Source organism: Oncorhynchus nerka, linkage group LG7 (genome assembly GCF_034236695.1).
Source record: "Oncorhynchus nerka isolate Pitt River linkage group LG7, Oner_Uvic_2.0, whole genome shotgun sequence".
In the NCBI taxonomy this organism is placed as follows: Eukaryota; Metazoa; Chordata; class Actinopteri; order Salmoniformes; family Salmonidae; genus Oncorhynchus; species Oncorhynchus nerka.
In genome coordinates this window covers 70,654,056-70,674,250 of record NC_088402.1, presented here as the reverse complement: position 1 = coordinate 70,674,250, position 20,195 = coordinate 70,654,056, and the positions used below count along the sequence as shown (strand labels likewise).

The following is a 20,195-nucleotide window of genomic DNA, read 5'->3' as shown; positions in this document are numbered from 1 at the left end:
TACGTCCCCAAACAATACTTTAAATTGTCTGAACGGCACCTGAAAATCAAATTAAATGTATTGATGGGAGGATAATATTTACTGTTAATTTAGTGCAATTAGGCAAGGGTCTTCAACCTTTTCTTGCCCAGGGACCCTGGCAACCGGCAACACAGAGGCCCCCATCATACGTTAGGAAAAAAACATATTTTTTTTATGTCTTGTCTTATCATCAGGTGAATGATAATGGCAAGAAGAATTAATCAACATTTTAAAAGTAATACATTGAATAGATCATTTTTTATTATTTTTATCTCCCCACATTGTGATTGGAAGAGGAAGTAAACATTTTCTTTAATAGCAGCTGTTTAGCTGGTTAAAGAAATGTTAGCCATGTGTTGGCAAAAAATGTATGTTAAAGTCAAGAAAGCTTACCAGCAGGCAGCTGGTGCAAATGGGGATGACCATGTAACAAGTTATTTGCAGTCTTCAATGTCTCGAACATACTCGAGACCCGTTGCCTTCAACTAGCGGTGGATACTCTGCCACCAATCGATCCATCAGCACATCAGTCCATTCAGCAGTCCGCCTAGGTCAGCGATGCCCGTTTATCACTCCTGGATAAATATGATGGAACCCCATCTAAATGCCGTGGCTTCCTACTCCAGTACTCCTCTATTTTGTGCACCAGATGGGAGCCCCCACCACCGAGAGGTCCAAGGTTGCCACGGTTACTTCTCTGCTGACTGGGCAGGTGTTGGAGTGAGCTACAGCCGTCTGTGAGAGAGGAGAGGAGGAGCTGGCTTCGTATGAGGGGTTCATGGCTCTGTTCAGAGGTATCTTCAATCATCCACCAGAGGGCAGAGAGGGGGGTGAGCGCCTACTCCAACTACGGCAGGATGACCAGACCGCTGCAGAGTACTAGCTCACCTTCAGGACAGTAGCCACATCCAGCGGATGGAATGAGCCGCCGCTCCGTACACTATTCCGAAGAGGACTGCATGAGGAGGTCCAAACGGAACTGCCATGTCATGACGACAACCTCAACTTGGACGCACTCATCTCGATGGCCATCCGTTTGGATAACCTACTTTGGGAGCGTCAGTACCCAAATCGCTTCTCTCCCTCCCTCAGTGAACACTGTATCAGAGCCTGAACCTATAGAGGTAGGGGTCACACACCTCCCTGCGGCGGAGCAACGCAGACAAAGACAGCTGGGGCTCTGTCTCTATTGTGGTCAAGGGGGGCACCAGCTTCAGCAGTGTCCGGTACGTCCCAACTCGGGATCCACAAGAGCTGAGAGACAGTCACATGATCTTGCACATCCTGGGACAGGTGTGAGTATCCGATCTTCATCATTTTCTGTCAAGCCCTTTTCATTGTCGATCACACTAGCTGGCTGTCCCTCATGTACTGTTTCTACATCATAGTGGATTCCGGTGCCGCGGGGAACTTTATTGACCAGACCCTTACCTCCTCGCTGAACATCCCCTCATATTCGCTCTCCTCTTAGTTTTCCAGTTCAAGCTCTTGATAATTGGCCACTGGGAACCAGAACCATCACACACATCACCGTGGAGTTCATTCATCAGGAAAACATTCCCTTCTTCATCACTAGTGCACCAGCTCACAAAATCACCCTTGGAATCCCATGGCTTCAACGCCATAACCCCACCATCATATCATAGATGGGAATCACGGACTTGTCACCCGAATGCCGGAGGACCTGTTTTCAAGTTCCCTCTCGATTTGGAGCTCCTGTGTTCTGGGACATAGATGCGGACATTCACCAGGCTCTGGAGAGGGAACTCTGTACCCACTAATTGTCCTCCTGAGTGCATCTACGTTCCCACAGGGATAAGGGAGCGGCTGTTGACCTGGGCACACACAGCTGTCGTCGCTCGACATCCTGGGATCACCGTACTATTCAATCGCTCTCCGAAAAGTATTGCTGGACCACCTTGATGCATGGCGTTATTCGCTATGTCAAATCCTGTTCTGTGTGTGCCCAAACTAAATCTCCGCCAGGAACACTCCAGCAGAGAAAATCCTTCCCCTTCCCGTGCCTCAGCGTCCCTGGTCTCATCTATTCATTGATTTTGTCACTGATCTCCCCTCCTCTGATGGCTTCACTAGCATTTTGGTGGTTGTGGATAGATTCTCCAAATCCTGTCATTTTATCCCTACTGCTCTTCAGATCGCTGAGGCACTGTTCCAGCAGGTCTTCCGGTATTATGGCCTTCTAGAGGACATCGTCTCCGACCATGGCCCACAATTCACGTCACGGGTATGGAGAGCTTTCATGTAGAAGCTCAGGATCATTGTCAGCCTCACTTCTGGGTATAGGCCTCAGTTCATTGGGCAGGTGAAGAGGATGAACCCCTGATGAACCCTTGATTACATATATCTGTCACTCCCTTAGTTCCATTCCCCAGGCAGTATTGACTATGTGTTTCATGTCTAGACGCAACTCCTGTCTTGTATCGTTCCATGTTCATTATATTGTTAAACTCACCACCTGCTTCTCGACTCTGAGCGTCTCCGTTATAGCGATATTCATAATATCACTAGCAAAAACTACCAGGTTGAATACCCATCAAATACTGAGTTGAATAACCATACATTAAGTTATCAAATTCAGGTCTTACATCAGGTTGTCACACAAGCTCTACAGTAGTTCCCGCCTCATAAATGAACTAAGGTAAGTATTTTTTTTTTGAAACATGGATCTGAACACAATTAATGACTCAGGCAATGTTTCTCAAACCACCCTGGATTCACTTTGATCACATAGAACTGAACCTGTAGAGAAGTGGAGACAACACATCTTCTGTTTTAATACACTGTCTTCACAGCAAATAGTTCTCGGGCCCCTGATTTATAGCATTGTGATATAATGGCATTAGGCAATGGCTGCGAGGAAACCCATCCTGGTAACTATCATAGCAAGCTGATGAAAGCATGAAACATTAACGCATAGGAAGGATTCAATCATCAGCACATCACAATCCAACCAATACAAGAATCAGTCCAGTCTGGACTGATTAGAAACCTGCAGATTGTGTTGTCTGTACATGGAAATGAAAGACAGTCAGGCTTGGAGTGCCCACTGATTTTAATGACCTGGGAGCTTGTCTCTAATATGCTGATTGGATTTGCTATTGATTATGTTTTCAACTTGTGTAATGGCCCAGTTTCTGTGATTGCTATTGTACTGCAGTGCAGATTGAACTTGGCGACGGGGAGTCATGGGAACATTTAATCATGTCTAATGGAATAAGAGAATCATACCCTTTACTCAAACACATTGCATTTCCCCAAAATGTACCATAGCTCATACTACAGTAGCCTACATCTCTGCAAATACATAACGCTGTTGGAGAAGGGTTATAAATGTATATTTCAAGTACAAATACATGTTAAGAACTGTAATGAAACCATTCTATTTTGTTGTTATTGCACTTTCCAAAACACATTCCACATTTATGTAGTCACACTCCAGCGCAATATAGTTCCTGTCTCTTCTATTCTGCTTAATTGAACCCATTAAATGGTGTGACCCTGTATTTGTGTATTCAGCAAGCACTGCATTACACAGTCTCTTGTGAAGTGATATTTGACTAATCAAAGTTCCTGGCAGAGTTTGGAACTTACCACAGAAAGTGTATATAGCCCTGCAATCTGGGAATACATTTTGGGCTCCATGTTTCTCCCCCCTGCATACAAAATAACCATAGTATTTAAAGTAGATGTAATGGCACATCATCCAAGACATGTCGGAATACTACAACTAGTGATTGCATCTGTGAGTTCATAAACAATCAGAGTGTGTGTGGGACTAGGTTATGGTAAACAAGGAAATTCTATTCTTACTTGTGCACTTTTTGATGCCGGATCCTTTCTTCAGAGCATGTCGACTGAGTTTGCACTGAAAGTTGTTTTCCCAGAACTCTGCAAACCAAATATTCCTTCTGTTGTTGTCCAATGTTCTGCTGATAAAGTAGCGATCAAACCCTAGAGAGATCAATGAGAGGCACAGTTGGATTTAGAACCACCTGCTGAACTACTGCAGAGATGTGTATGGGATTTTCTGATGACTTTATCAACAAGTTTTTTTCAGCACTACCTCCACATAGTACTACTTTCATCTTACAGGTGTTCCTACAGTATATCCTGATGTTGTTTACAGTATATGTCAGTGTTTTATTTGGAAATGTCAGGGTTTTGAATTTCATTTGGATTTCATTGTCGAAGACAACAAAAAATAGATACAAATGTCATCCTCACATCACCAGTACTGCCAACTGTCGTGTGTCATTTAAATTTGACAATAAAGAATATAGAACATCATATTCTGTATAACATCAGTACCTCGGATGGACTGCCGTTTAGGTAGGATGGTAACAGCACCTTCTGCCATCTCCTCCTGGTTGAGTATGGGGGAGATCTTAGACCCCCAGCTGTCTGAACCCACCCATATGAAATGTCCTGTCTGGTTGTCCTTCTTAGCTGCTTGAAGAAGCCGCCTGTAGGAGGGGCAAAGAGAGAATACAGTACAATTCTTGCCAATTATATACATGATTCACCTACTCATGGGGCTGGATGATTAGGTAAATACAAGATGAGCCAGCCAGCGTTCCCTGCTGTTCCACCAGGCTCTGTATTGATCACTCCTTCCGCTGCCTCTATGACCACAGTACTGGAAACACAGTCGCTACAACAGGACCACAGTACTGGAAACACAGTCGCTACAACAGGACCACAGTACTGGAAACACAGTCGCTACAACAGGACCACAGTACTGGAAACACAGTCGCTACAACAGGACCACAGTACTGGAAACACAGTCGCTACAACAGGACCACAGTACTGGAAACACAGTCGCTACAACAGGACCACAGTACTGGAAACACAGTCGCTACAACAGGACCACAGTACTGGAAACACAGTCGCTACAACAGGACCACAGTACTGGAAACACAGTCGCTGCAACAGCCAGGTACAATAACAATACAGTCGCTACAACAGGACCACAGTACTGGAAACACAGTCGCTGCAACAGCCAGGTACAATAACAATACAGTCGCTACAACAGGACCACAGTACTGGAAACACAGTCGCTGCAACAGCCAGGTACAATAACAATACAGTCGCTACAACAGGACCACAGTACTGGAAACACAGTCGCTGCAACAGCCAGGTACAATAACAATACAGTCGCTACAACAGGACCACAGTACTGGAAACACAGTCGCTACAACAGCCAGGTACAATAACAATACAGTCGCTACAACAGGACCACAGTACTGGAAACACAGTCGCTACAACAGCCAGGTACAATAACAATACAGTCGCTACAACAGGACCACAGTACTGGAAACACAGTCGCTACAACAGGACCACAGTACTGGAAACACAGTCGCTGCAACAGCCAGGTACAATAACAATACAGTGTATCTCGAGTCATTCTGCCACCCCTTTGGCTCACCAGTTAACCCAGAATGAAGTGACAGACTAATGCATGTTTGAGTTATAATGACCTTTCTCCTACCTCTCACTGAATTAACATGGTTTATTCTGAGCCCCAGCTTTCCCATATAGCTCTACAGGATAAAATGCTTGTCACGAAACCAGTATTTTATACTAAAACCAGTACAGTATACTAGTATCATGTCATATGCTCCTTTTTTGCCCCCCCTTGAGGTCATTTACAGAACAATCTTGTTAATCACATACAGTAAATACCAGGTGTTCTCATCATGGTGTGGGTTATTTAGTGAGGAAGGGTTGGCATGACTACAAGGTTTATGTTTAGGACAAAATGCCTTCTGCTAGCCTGAGTGCTGTAAACTCAGAATGTATATTAAAAAAGATATACAAATTGGCTGCCAACTCACATTGACTGGGTTCAAGGGTACAGCAGGCATGCTGGGCAGAAATCCCCCTGGCTTTTGTAATTACTGTATATCCAGACCCATTATCAGGCTCGGATAAGTCAATGAGCATTTTGTGTCACTGGCCTACACACAATACCCCATAATGTCAAAGTGGAATTATATTTTTAGAAATGTTTACAAATGAATAAAAAATGAATAGCTGAAATGTCTCGAGTCAATAAGTATTCAACGCCTGTGTTAAATCATTTAAGGAGTAAAATTGTGCTTAACAAGTCACATAATAAGTTGCATGGATTCACTCTATGTGCAATAATAGTGTTTAGCGTTATTTTCGAATAACTACCTCATCTCTGTACCCAGCACATACAATTATCTGTAAGGTCCCTCAGATGAGCAGTGAATGTAACTTTATATCCTGAAAACAAAGTGTTATCTTTGGGACAAATCCAACAAAACACATCACTGAGTACCACTTTCCACATTTTCAAGCGTGATGTTGGCTGCATCGTGTTATGGGTACTGAATGCTTGTCGTCAGCAAGGACTAGGGAGTTTTTTAGGATAAATAGAAACGTAATAGAGCTAAGCACAGGTGAAAAAGTGCACAACCATGTGATGGTCTCAAAAAAGAGGTGTCAATTATAGTTGCAACTGCCCCGGCGTTCCGGTAAGAGAACGTAAATGACCAGTAGGAGACAGGGATACAATCCACACTTTATTACCACACTGAACAGACAGGCGCACACACACACACACACCAATAGGAAGAGGAATGGTCAAAGATGCACTAAAGATGAGTCAGGGAGTCCAGAAGACGCATTGTCAATGTGGAAGGGTGCAAATCTGAGTTGATGTAAAGGACATGAGCTTACAGAGGTTGTCTTAACCTGTCCTCCTCCTGGAAACTAAATAGTTGAGAGGTAGAGTGGGGTTCTGCTGCTTCCAGGCTAGGTCACAGATCAGGTCAGCGGACTCTGTTCCCTTAACAACCTGGTCCCTAAAACCCACTGTAGGTCTGAATTGGCTTCCGCCACTGGACAATAGGGTCAGGCTGAGGCAGGGGGATGGTAAACCCTGCTGCAGCTGAAATGTCACACAGAGTTTGTCTATATGTCCTAGTCAGAGAGAGGGTTCAGTGAGGGTTTAATCATTTAAGGTATAGGGTTTTATACAACAGGCAAAATCCTATAGGAAAACCTGGTTCAGTCTGCTTTCTAACAAGCACTGGAAGACAAATTCAGCTTTCAGCAGGACAATCACCTAAAACACAAGGCCAAATAGTTGCTTACCATGACGACACTGAATGTTCCTGAGTGGCCTAGTTACAGTTTTGACTTAATTCGGTGATTAACAACCAACTTGACAGAGCAAGAGCAAATATTGTACAATCCAGGTGTGCAAAGCTCTTAGACTCACAGCTGTAATCACTGCCAAAGGTGATTGTAACATGTATTGACTCAGGGGCTTGAATACCTATCTAGATATATTAGTGTTTTATTTTTCATAAATGTTTTACAAACGTTAGAATTTTTCTTCCACTTTGACATTATAGAGTATTCTGTGTAGATGGCTGACAACAAATTACAATTAAATCCATTTTAATCCCAGATTGTACACAACAAAATATGGGCAGTGAATTGTTTCCAAAGGCACTGTATAAAGGCACTGTATAACAGCTATTTTCTACAGATGTTTAATGTTGAGAAAAAGCTAAAAAGGAAAGTTATTTAAAGGTAACTTTGATTATGGTAAAACTTTGTTTTTGGATACTCACATTGATTTATTTGTGCTACTTGACTCAGCAAACCTGATTTGTCTTTAAAAAAGCCTATTACCTGTTACTGCATTGAACGTCAATATCCCTGTATTGGTGTCTTGCCTCTGAGGGCAGATACTCTTTTTGCAACATATCAATTCTAGTCACCAAGCTCTAAGAATACGTTTGCATTATTTGTTACATATGCAAGTACAAATTGAATTTTAAAGTAATTTCTATATTCTTGAATATACTGTAAAAAGTTTAAAATTGTCAATATATTCTCACTGTCTCTCTCTGTCTCTCTGTCGGTCTCTCTCTCTTGCTCTCTCTCTCTCCCCGTCAACAAAAGTCCTGTGTTCAAATTTACATACACTCTCAGAAAAAAGGATTCTTCGGATTTCCCCATAGAAGAAACCTTTTGGGTTCCATCTCAAACCCTCTGTGTAAAGGGTTCTGCATGGAACTCAATGGTTCTACCTGGAATCAAAAAGGGTTATTTAAAGGGTTCTGGTATGGGGACAGCCAAAGAACCCTTTTAGATTCTAGATAGCACCTTTTTTCCCTAAGAGTGTACCATAAACCACTGTTGCACCGTATAAATGTAGAGGACAAACCATACATTACGCTATACATGTACTGTACACGGAGTGTACAAAACATTAGGAATACCTGCTCTTTCCATGACATAAACTGACCAGGTGAATCCAGGTGAATGCTGTGATCAATCCCTTATTGTTGTCACCTGTGAAATCCACATCAATCAGTGAAGGGGAGGATACAGGTTAAAGAAGACAATTTAGACATGGATTGTGTATGTGTGCCATTCAGTGGCCATTCAGAGGGTGAATTGACAAGACAAAAGATTTAAGTGCCTTTGAATGGGGTATGCCAGGCACACCGGTTTGAGTATGTCAAGAACTGCAGTGATGCTGGGGGTTTTCACGCTCAACAGTTTCCTGCATGAAACAATAATTTGTATAAAATATTTAACCTTTATTTAACTACGCAAGTCAGTTAAGAACAAATTCTTATTTACAATTACGGCCTACCCCTAACCCGGACAACACTGGGCCCATTGTGTGCTGCCCTATTGGACTCCCAATCACGGCCGGTTGTGATACAGCCTGGAATAAAACCAGGGTCTGTAGTGAAGGCTATACCACTGAGATGCAGTGCCTTAGACCGTTGCGCCACTCAGGTCCACCACCCAAAGGACATCCAGCCAACTTGACACAACTGCGGGAAGCATTGGAGTCAACATGAGCCAACATCCATGTGGAATGCTTACGACATCTTCCCCCGACAAATTGAGGCTGTTCTGATGGCAAAAGGGGGTGCAGCTCAATATTAGGAAGCTGTTCCTAATGTTTTGTACATTCAGTGTATATTCTATGCTTGTGGTAGTAGTAGGTACTGTAGGTTTTGAATGTGCTGTAAAACATAATGGAACCCACACACATCACCAGCTGTTGCCACAAGACACTGATCAGGATGATCCTCAGTCCTCAGGACAACTAAAAGTTTTTAACACTGCAGAGGAATGGGGGAAATTGGTAATTGATTGGTAATTGCTGTAAACTAGAAAACCTGTATTAGTCCAAAGCTTGGACATACCTACTCATTCAAGGGTTTTTCTTTATTTTTACTATTTTCTACAATGTACATCTTTAAATAATAGTGAAGACATCAAAACTATGAAATAACACATATGGAATCATGTAGTAACCAAAAAAGTATTTGATGACAGCTTTGCACACTCTTGGCATTCTCTCAACTAGCTTCATCTGGAATGCTTTTCCAACAGTCTTGAAGGAGTTGCCACATATGCTGAGCCCTTGTTGGCTGCTTTTCCTTCACTCTGCAGTCCAACTCATCCCAAACCATCTCAATTGGGTTGAGGTTGGGTGATTGAGGAGGCCAGATCATCTGATGCAGCACTCCATCTCTCTCCTTGGTCAAATAGCCCTTACACAGCCTGGAAGTGTGTTTTGGGTCTTTGTCCTGTTGAAAAACTAATGATAGTCCCACTAAGCGCAAACCAGATGGGATGGCGTATCGCTGCAGAATGCTGTGGTAGCCATGGTGGTTAAGTGTGCCTTGAATTCTAAATCAATCACAGACAGTGTCACCAGCAAAGCACCCCCACAACAGTCACACCTCCTCCTCTATGCTTCACGGTGGGAACCACACATGTGGAGATCATCTGTTCACGGTTGGAACCAAAAATCTCAAATTTGTACTCATCAGACCAAAGGACAGATTTCCACCTGTCTATTGTCCATTGCTCGTGTTTTTTGGCCCAAGCAATTATCTTATAATTATTGGTGTCCTTGTAGTGGTTTCTTTGCAGCAATTCGACCATGAAGGCCTGATTGACACAGTCTCCTCTGAACAGTTGATTTTGAGATTGAACTCCATGAAGCATTTACTTGGGCTGCAATCTGAGGTGCAGTTAACTCTAATGAACTTATCCTCTGCAGCAGAGGTAACTCTTGGTCTTCCTTTCCTGGGGCGATCCTCATGAGAGCCAGTTTTATCATCACACTCAATGGTTTTTGCGACTGCACTTGAAGAAACTTTAACATTTCTGGAGATTTCCCGGATTGACTGACCTTAATGGGTTAAAGTCATGATGAACTGTTGTTTCTCTTTGTTTATTTGAGATGTTCTTGCCATAATATGGACTTGGTATATATATTTTCTTTTCTATATCACCCCTACCTTGTCACAACACAACTGATTGGCTCAAACGCATTAAGATGGAAAGAAATTCCACAAATTCATTTTTAAATGGCACACCTGTTAATTGAAATGCATTCCAGGTGACTTCCTCATGAAGCTGGTTGAGAGAATGCCAAGAGTGTGCAAAACTGTAATCAAGCCAAAGGGTGGCTACTTTGAAGAAAAAATATGTTTCGTATTTGTTTAACACACTTTTGGTTACTACATGATCCCATATGTGTTATTTCATAGTTTTGATGTTTTCACTATTCTAAAATGTAGAAAATAGTAAAAAATTAAGAAAAACCCTTGAATGATTAGATAAGAAGAATATATCATCAAAATGTAGTTAGATTGAGTGTGTTTAATGTGAACTGGCACATATCCCGTTCACTGTTGACATCTAATGAAAATAAAGCTGATATAGCTTACTGAAAATGGTGTATTTCATTTTAGGGATGTTCAATCATGGTGGGGAGGACAATATACTAATGTACAGCCATTTACACCGCAGTGCATCCCCATCTAAACCAATGGGCAAACATGCTGAATGTTGCGTCATTAAACAGAAACTCAGATCAATTGAGATACTATGTTGGCATCATTTAGTATGTTAGTTTAATCATTTTTTCATTCCTGTAACAGTCAACATCACTAACCTAATGTCATCTTCATTGGCAAAGAGAATAACAACCCGTGCATTGGGGTTCTCTGACAGTCTGCGGATGATCTTGTCAAACTCTCCAGGCTTAGGTTCTCGTGGTATCTTCACTGACTGAGAGATGCACACACCTCCTGCAATCAAGGGACAGAGGAACATGTAAGGATTATTATAGACAGAGGAAAATAGACATGGATAAATTACACTAGCTGATCTGTCTAGGCTGTCTCTAAAACAGAGTATAAATAAAGTTTATAATCAGTACCTGGGGACCTTTTATCAGGGTACACCATCTATTGTTAGGGAACACCTGTCGGGTATCAGCACCAGAAATAACTATATTGGTAAACCAGCACAAGGCATCTGCATATAGCTACAGTAAACTATCTAAATGCAGGTTCATCATTCTTAGAATCACCCTCTTTCTTAGTTCTCTGTATCAACTGAAAGTAGGCCAAAGCCAAGTATAGTTTTTTTCACTCGCCTAAACCAACAACACTAATCCTATTCATATCTTCAGGACTTTTTATGGATGACTGGATGCAAGATAAAAATTGTGCTGGTGTAATATTTCACAGCATGATGAACGCAAGGTATTAACAAAATATTGTCATGTACCACAAGCGGCATAGCTGAGACATGGAAAACAATAGATTCAGTTTATGGGGGTGCCAATGAGATTGGGGAAATTGTGTAGCAATTCGTAACAAACCTACACTCGTAATTGAACATTTGCGAATAGTTGAATTGTTTCTCTCCATAGATGTATTTTTGTTCAACTTTAGCATTGTAAGGCTTTCAGTAAGTTATAGAATACATTAAGTACATCTTGCTTACTGGGCAAGCATACATTTACTGATATTCATCTTTCTACTTTTTCACAGCATTCTTTTTGTTGTGTATTGTATGAATCCAAACATATAGCGCATCAAGGAATTCAATTTTCAATGGAAGTAATCACATGACTCATAAAACTGTTTAGTTGGCAGTCAAAAAGTGACAGTTACTCTGACATGTCATCAACAAAAATGACATGATCAAAACTCCAAAATAACCCACCAATACATCACACAACATATTATGGAAACCAGTGCTATTTAATTTAAATTCAATCAATCAAATCCATGTAACCAGTGGTGTAGTGGAGGGTAAACTTAAGTAGAGTAAACTCCGTTTACCCATTTTTTTTTTTGTTGGTGGAAAAATGCAAGTTTAGGGAGTGTTCTTTTACTCGGCGCGACTGGCAATCAACGTTTACCCACCAATTGTTTTTACCACTACATCACTGCACGTGACCTAATCCCATTCTGACCATTCCTAATCTGTTGTGTTAGACTCTGACACACACGATACACTTACATAATTCCCCAAAGAGAGCAGCAAACTAAACCTTCCCGTGCCATGAGGCATTGGTATCCAGCAGCAGAAAGAAAGTGAGGGAGCTCCAGCATACGTCCATTGGATAGCAAACAAGCCAAGGCTTTCTAATTCTCAGAGAAACATTTCAGGAGAATTGTTTTGTCGTCCTGCCAAAATGCCACAGAGTCTATGGGCATGCTAATGAACTGTGCAATCAATGCAGGAATAATACCCTCTGGTTCAGTGAATAGCTGCCAGGGCAGCACAATGGATCAGAAAACAAAGCAGCGGCGCCCAACTCTGATACTAATAGGTTGTGAAAGTGTAAGAAAAAAAAAAGGCAAAGACCATTAGATGGACAACAATGGGCGTGATGACAGTCTAGCTTATAGGTGCAAAGGGCCACTTCCGGTTGAGATCCTTTGAGCTAAGGCCTTTTGGCATGCAACAACACACTGATGTTATTGTACTCCCTCCGAGATACTGTACATGCAAGTAGTTTATTTTTCTTTGATTTTGTGGTTTTGCTACCCCACTATACCCAAGTAGCCTACATGCAGCATACACTGGCAGTGCTCTGACCATGCTGTCACTGGGCTGGTTAATCGTTTCTTTTTCTCTTCACTGGAGAAATAGAGTCTTGTCTTTTGTCTGTAATGTGGTTTTCATTATGTGTCAGACCCCAGTAAGACTAGCTGTCACCATTGGCATCAGCTAATGGGGATGCTAATATATCAAATAAATCAAATCAAATGACTCATATCATGGTTCATGTCTGTTTTTTCTAGGGTCAGCCATTGTCATAGTGACAGACCCATGATTCTCCTGCTTCCACGATTCTTTCACTCATTCCTCCAGATGCCAAAATAGATTGAAAGCCATTCGTGGGTCCGACAATTGTCCAATCTATTCAGTGGCCTACACTACATTTTCTCCATCCTACATTCTGTTTTCACTCTTCAATCCTACAGTACTCTGTAAACTTTTCCCAACTAATTATGCCCAGTCGAAACTGATTCTCCTGAGGTGTATCTGTCAATCTAGCTGTCTCATTCTATCTACGTAGCCTGTAGACTTATGGGAAATATTACTCCAGTAATGGGCAGATCTAGGGTGAATGCTATAACTATTCTCCTCATCATTACCAGAGACTCTATCCATCTTGACCATAATATCGCTTTGCCAAAATAGGTGTCCCAGTCCCAGGGTCCCTCACCATATTCTCTGTGGAGAAGATAGAGAGTTATCCCTTTCTCCCTGCTCCCTCTTCACTGCTACTGTTCTGTGACCTCGCCTCTGGAGAGGGAAGCCAAGGGAGCGAGATATACACTGGACGTGCTACCTTGTCCCAGACCTGTGTTTTCAACTCTCTAGAGACAGCAGGAGCGGTAGAGATACTCTGAATGATTGGCTATGAAAAGCCAACTGACATTTACTCCTGAGGTGCTGACCTGTTGCACCGTCTACAACCACTGTGATCATTATTATTTGACCCTGCTGGTCATCTATGAACATTTGAACATCTTGGCCATGTTCTGTTATAATCTCCACCCAGCACAGCCAGAAGAGGACTGGCCACCCCTCATAGCCGTGTTCCTCTCTAGGTTTCTTCCTTGGTTCCGGCCTTTCTAGGGAGTTTTTCCTATCCACCGTGCTTCTACACCTGCATTGCTTGCTGTTTGGGGTTTTAGGCTAGGTTTCTGTACAGCACTTTGTGACATCAGCTGATGTAAGAAGGGCTTTATAAATACATTTGATTGATTGATTGATTGAGATAGAAAGAGCAAGCTCCCAGCCACTTGCAGTTGAGGCCCGCTGAACTCACTGGGTCCCCTATTGGGTCACTGGAAACAAAACTCCATAATTCAGCCCTATGCTGCTAGCAGTCCTGCATCATCAGCTATAATATTGCAATCATATTACAATGCATTACCAATCTATGTACATTATAATTGTAGGACTATAGTATGTATTCACTGTTCTGCAGGTATTCTTATTATTTCCCCATTACAAAGTTGTTTGGTGGGGGATGGGTTGTGGTGGAGTTTATAATGAACTGCGAAAACAAATCCAGCACAGACTACATCTTATTCCTTCTTCAAAATGCCTTTTTATCGATCTAATTATGATTGTTTCCTCGTTGTGCATCTGCTATTATAGTTTATGTAAGGTAATAATCCACGGGTAATTACTGCCTTCCAGGAATCTGGTTCTCTACACAATGCTCTTCTAGATTACATTTAGCTTCAGGATAGGATTAATTAGGAAAACTCTCCCTCTCTCTCCTTTTCCCTGATGAAATTCCCTGCATTGCAGATCAACCATTTTCAATCCACTGACATACGGTATGAACATGTAGACAGAAAGACAGATAGTGAAGCAGTTCAAAAAACACAGTGAATGTTGCAACCGCCCTAGTATTGACATGATTTAACCCTTTTCTAAATCTCTGGGGAGATGCATACCAATAATTATCTGTTGATTAATTATGTTCCCTCAGGTCCACCTGACTGTGTTGTTGTCTCTCCAGGCTTAAAGAAATTTGGGAGGCTTGCATGAAAAATATAATTACATTTTGTGCTATTTATCAAACTCCAAGCCAATAAATCTCTCTCTTCTTCGTCAAAAATATGATTTATTACTTGAGTGTCTCCTTTTTTCACACATTTTCGAAAACACGATTGGTTAAGGGATTTTAAATCACTAACAACTCTGTGCCTGGAAAAATAACCTGAGGGCCCAGTGAAGGAGAAAAAACAAACCCACGTCTCTGAAGGAGAAAAAATGAACCCACGTCTCAGGCTGAAGATGTTGCTGATGAGTTCCAATGAACCGCCAGCCCCCCATCTCTCCACCTAAAAAACACTACCTCTCACACCTCCTAGACAGGCAATGTGTAAATCATCTCCAAAAATAGCCTTCTTTGCAGAGATCTGCACACTCCTATTCTCTAACCAGCGTCATCTACAGACAGTAGCTGTCTTCTCTTCTCTAGTGGGCCTGAACAGGAATCTTCATTCCTATTAGACACCCAGGATGAGAGAATGTTGATGTCGTAAACATTAAATACAGCCCACTCAGAGTGGCGGATTGCTGCACAGCGTTTGTTCTCTGTGGAAATACTGGAGAGAGGTTCACTAGATTCACCACACTGAAGGTGCTAAAGATATCCCGATGTGACTAATTCAATGCTATTTGCTAGGTAAACAAGCTGTAAAAGAATCCGGAGTATGGGGTAAAGGTAACCATTATGATTTAATACCACACAGGCACATTGACGCATCATTCTTATGATTGTCATCACCATCACGTCATCAGATTAGAAACAACTTGATACTCAATAATCCACATTTATGTTTGCAGTGTCTTGTGCATAACAAAGAGATGCACCTTCACGGAGTGGTTTATTTCTTTGCAAATAAAGGATACGTAGAATAACATACAATGTTCCTTAGTAGTAAAAAACGTTGATTGTTGAGAACTAGTATCAAATATCATTTTTTAATTTGAATCACATGGATGGTTCAGCTATTGAACGGGAAGAGATGAACGATCCCAATTTCACCTAACCAATTTGCCATTTGTTTTTAATATTCCATATGCCAAAGCCATTTCTCAGAATTCTCCTTATTCTCCTCTTTTGAACTGAGAAACGTATCAAACCAAAAGGGCACCTGTGTGTATATGCCCACTTCCCAGATAGTAAGGGAAGCTTTGTTAATATTGTAAGGTATGGCAGACACTAGAGGACTTGTCAGAATGTATAAGGCTTACTTTGTTTATTCAGTGTGCAGGCTAATATGAGGCAGCAGCTCTGGGATGGATCGTGGTAGAGTCGAGGGTTCACCTTCCCTGTGGGAGAATGCAGCAGTTCAGTCTTATCTTTCATATGAAGGGGTTTGTGTTGTGCCCATGGGGATTCACACTAATATCATGCCTCTCCTCTCCTACTCTGATGCTGCTGATCATGTACTTCCTAGTTAATACTGCTCCAGCTACTCAATAATATTTATGTTGATGACATGGCTGACAACTTTGAAAAGTTTTATGATTTTACATAGCCACTGTGTGTGTATGTGTGTTGCGTGTGTGTTGAAAATGAGCGTATAGTCTCCAAATGCCTCTGCTTGTGGCAGCAGTGGGATGTATCTAAAACATGGGAACATATTGTAGCACGGCAGATGTTTAATAAACACAGACAACAGACTGTACACTTGAAGGGTGTAGGTACACTAGAGCCTATCTAAGAAGAGTGAGCGGGGAGGCGTACTAACAGGAGAGGAGGGAGTAGCTAGTAGAACAGGAGGAATACAGAGAGAGCAGCAAGGCAGCACACTCCCTCTCGGTACAAGAGAACACTGAGGGGAGTATTAGAGCGCTGTGTTATGCCTGGGAGATTTACATCTGGAAACAGAGAGAAACAGGCAGTGGAACTAGTGGAGGCGTATTAGAAAAGCTGTGAAGTAAAAATAGGTTATGCACCCTCATTGCTAGCTGAGTACATAACAAAACATAAACGTGTAGGTCTCCAACAGAGGCAAATATGACTTTGTTTGGACTTGTCCTTATCATGTTCTTATCTCGCTTCAACATACCGTATGACCAGGTGGTCAAAGATACGATTCAGAGTCTGTTAGACTGCGGCTCCCAAATGATTGTTAGCAAAACGTCTAACATTAATTATTTCCCCAGTGAACGACTTCCCAACAGCCTAATTTAAGTAATTACACAGAGATTTAAAAAAAATCTGTGTCAACATTAGTGTTAGAAATGGCATACACAAAGGTCAGGTATATTAATATTCTGCTATTATGAATTTAAAACAATGATTATCCCCTCTAATGGGAAGTGGTACTCGATGATCCATTGTTTTGACATTGAATGTACCATTTACTGCAAAATACAAGATTTAGGCAGTCACTTCTTTCCATCCATGCCATAGTAAGGGGTGAAGTGTTGTTCCTCTGGCTTTTATTCTTGCCTGAAGAGTTTGGTATTTTCATCAAGTGAATTCTTGAACCAAGCTCTTTTTGAATGAAAGTGTTTCCCAAAGCTCCTAGAAGGTTCCATGGACAGTGGAATGTAATGAAGGGATTGAGGGCAAACATTCTTTCTAATTTTAAAGAACTAGGTAGTAACTAAGTTGTACCATTTCCCAACCCCCCTCATGTGTGGTGCAATTGTATGTGCTACTGGTTATGGGACTACTTTTGTTGGCACACTCAGACAGTGGAACTGGATCAGATAATAAACCCTCTCCCCGGATAGGGATATAAATTGAAGATAAGTTGCCAAAGAGTTCCACATTGTATTTACTACTACTTTTCTTCCACTAGGGTGAATATTATTAACACTACAAGAGAAACAGAAAAAGGTTTATTTGCCTACTAAAGATGCCAAATTTAACAAGGAACCAGGAGAGGATTAGAAAAATAGAGAAATAGCCTGAACGACAGAGAACTCAACCCTTTTCATGAGCAGGAGGGTTCTTTGAGAATGACTTAACATTTGGTCAGGGGACGTGTTCCTGCTGGTGGTCTGTTGAGCCATGTCGCCAGACTGCTGTGCTAAGAAGCCTTCTCAGCTTGTCCCATCCTGCAGATACAAACTCCCAGCATGCAAACACCCTGACACCATGTTTTAATTTCTGTCATGAGATCATCTCTATTTGACTGAAATGAAATGATTACTGGTAAATGATGAAAATAGCACAAAACCAAACATGGCACTGAATTTGAGTTGGTGTTTTTATCAGAGGAACAGAGATAGATCTTGACATGCTCCATTTCTTTATTAACTAGCCAAGTCAGTTAAAAGAACAAATTCTTATTTACAATGACAGCCTAAGAACAGTTGGTTAACTGCCTTGTTCAGGGGCAGAACAACAGATTTTTACCTTGTCAGCTCAGGGATTTGATCCAAAAACTTTTCAGTTACTAGCCCAATGCTCTAACCACTAGTCTACCTGCCGCCCCAGGTAGCCTAGTATACATACATTTTGAATCACAAATAGTATCTCAGAAGAGTACAATGTGCAATAAAATGAGGCCCTCTTCTAGAGTGAATAAAACAGTTGCCTCTCTACTTAGATCATGTTCTGTATATAGGTGTATTCAATGGCTGTGGTGTTTGATGTGGAAGCAAAGGCAATTAGCCAAACAGCAGTAAAGTTGAAAACATGCTTTGTACTGTAGCTAAATTGAGAAGGATAAGAATATCCATGTATGACAGAGTGTGATACTTGTTCAACAGGATCTCCACTCACTGACAACTATGGACTATGTGTGAATTCATTTATTATCCGGGTCTTTGTGAGAGAGTAGCTGCAAGGGTAAGATGTCAGTGGCAGTCGGTGCGGTTTAAGATGAGGGAGTGCGATTTTTTACATTTCTTATGAACATGGCCTTACTTCTTTTACAATACATTCACCCAGCTCAATGTAACATCGACGGGGTTTAGGCCACTACATGATACTCAAATTTCCCTATACCCATCATGAGGTTGCTACAACCTAGCCTATAAATGAAAGGTCGAGAGAAATTTGGGTAATCAAGGTGACAGACATTGACACATTCATACCGCCTTGCACAACCTTGCCTGCATCTAGCCAATCTTGGGTGTAATCATTAATCCAACAGTTGCAAACGAGAGTTTCTATTGGACAAATTCAGGTATGGTTATCCCTGTTTCATTCCATTTGCTTCCGTTTAAGAAACATTTTTCAACAGAATCAGTGGAATGAATACACCACTGATTGCATGCAAACACAGTTTACTATAATAGCAGCCACATACACAGCAGGATCCCTTTGATCGTTGGACAATTACTTCTCGCCTCTACGCACGCTCCTCCTCTCACCTTTTCCCTTTCCCAATATGGCTTGAAATGTATTGGCCAGTTTCTTACCTATAGATTTGAGTGGTGGTGGTAACTCTTTGTAGCTAGTTAGATAGCTAGCTAGTTTGGTTGGTTGATTTCTCTTCAATATTGCCTTGCTAAACCCGGGGCGACAGGTAGCCTAGTGGTTGGAGCTTTGAGCCAGTAAGCAAAAGGTTGTTGGATTGAATCCCCGAGCTGACAAAATAAAACATCTGTCGTTCTATCCCTGAACAAGGAAGTTAACCCACTGTTCCCCGGTAGGCCGTCATTGTAAATAAGAATTTGTTCTTAACAGACAAGCCTAGTTAAATTTAAAAATGAAGCTTCCGATCCACATTACATTATTAAAGTGGCATTTGGAACAAGTGGTTGATCCACTGTAACCCTGGGAGAGGGTATAAGGAGGCTTTCTTGTGTGATTGTTTCTATTGTACAGCTACTCCATAAAATGTTTGCAACCAAATTTAACTTAAATATGACATTGTATGTAATTGCATGTTGGTGAAGTTCCAATACAAAAAAAGCAAGAAGTTGAAAAAGTGGCAGCTTCGGTTCTCTATTTCATCAATCAAGGTGAATATACAGTTGAAGTCGGAAGTTTACATACACTTAGGTTGGAGTCATCAAAACTAATTTTTCAACCACTCCACAAATTTCTTGTTAACAAACTATAGTTTTGGCAGTCGGTTAGGATATCTACAAGTAATTTTTCCAACAATTGTTTACAGGCAGATTATTTCACTTTTAATTCACAGTATCACAATTCCAGTGTGTCAGAAGTTTACATACACTAAATTGACTGTGCTTTAAACAGCTTGGAAAATTCCAGAAAATTATGTCATGTCTTTAAAAGCTTCTGATAGGCTAATTAACATAATTTGAGTCAATTGGAGGTGTACCTGTGAATGTATTTCAAGGCCTACCTTCAAACTCAGTGCCAC

At 41.4% G+C, this 20,195-nt stretch overlaps 1 protein-coding gene across 1 annotated transcript in view; it reads right to left on the bottom strand.

Moving 5' to 3' along the window:
- The window catches only part of LOC115132298 (metabotropic glutamate receptor 4-like), a 206,698-nt gene that overhangs the window by 46,278 nt on the left and 140,225 nt on the right, over nucleotides 1–20,195 (bottom strand). The window contains exons 3-5 of the mRNA XM_065021085.1: nucleotides 11,015–11,150; nucleotides 4,351–4,505; nucleotides 3,853–3,993 (exon numbers count right to left, since the gene is read on the bottom strand). Coding sequence (XP_064877157.1) covers nucleotides 3,853–3,993; nucleotides 4,351–4,505; nucleotides 11,015–11,150 — 432 coding nt within the window. The remainder of the gene's footprint in view (nucleotides 1–3,852; nucleotides 3,994–4,350; nucleotides 4,506–11,014; nucleotides 11,151–20,195) is intronic.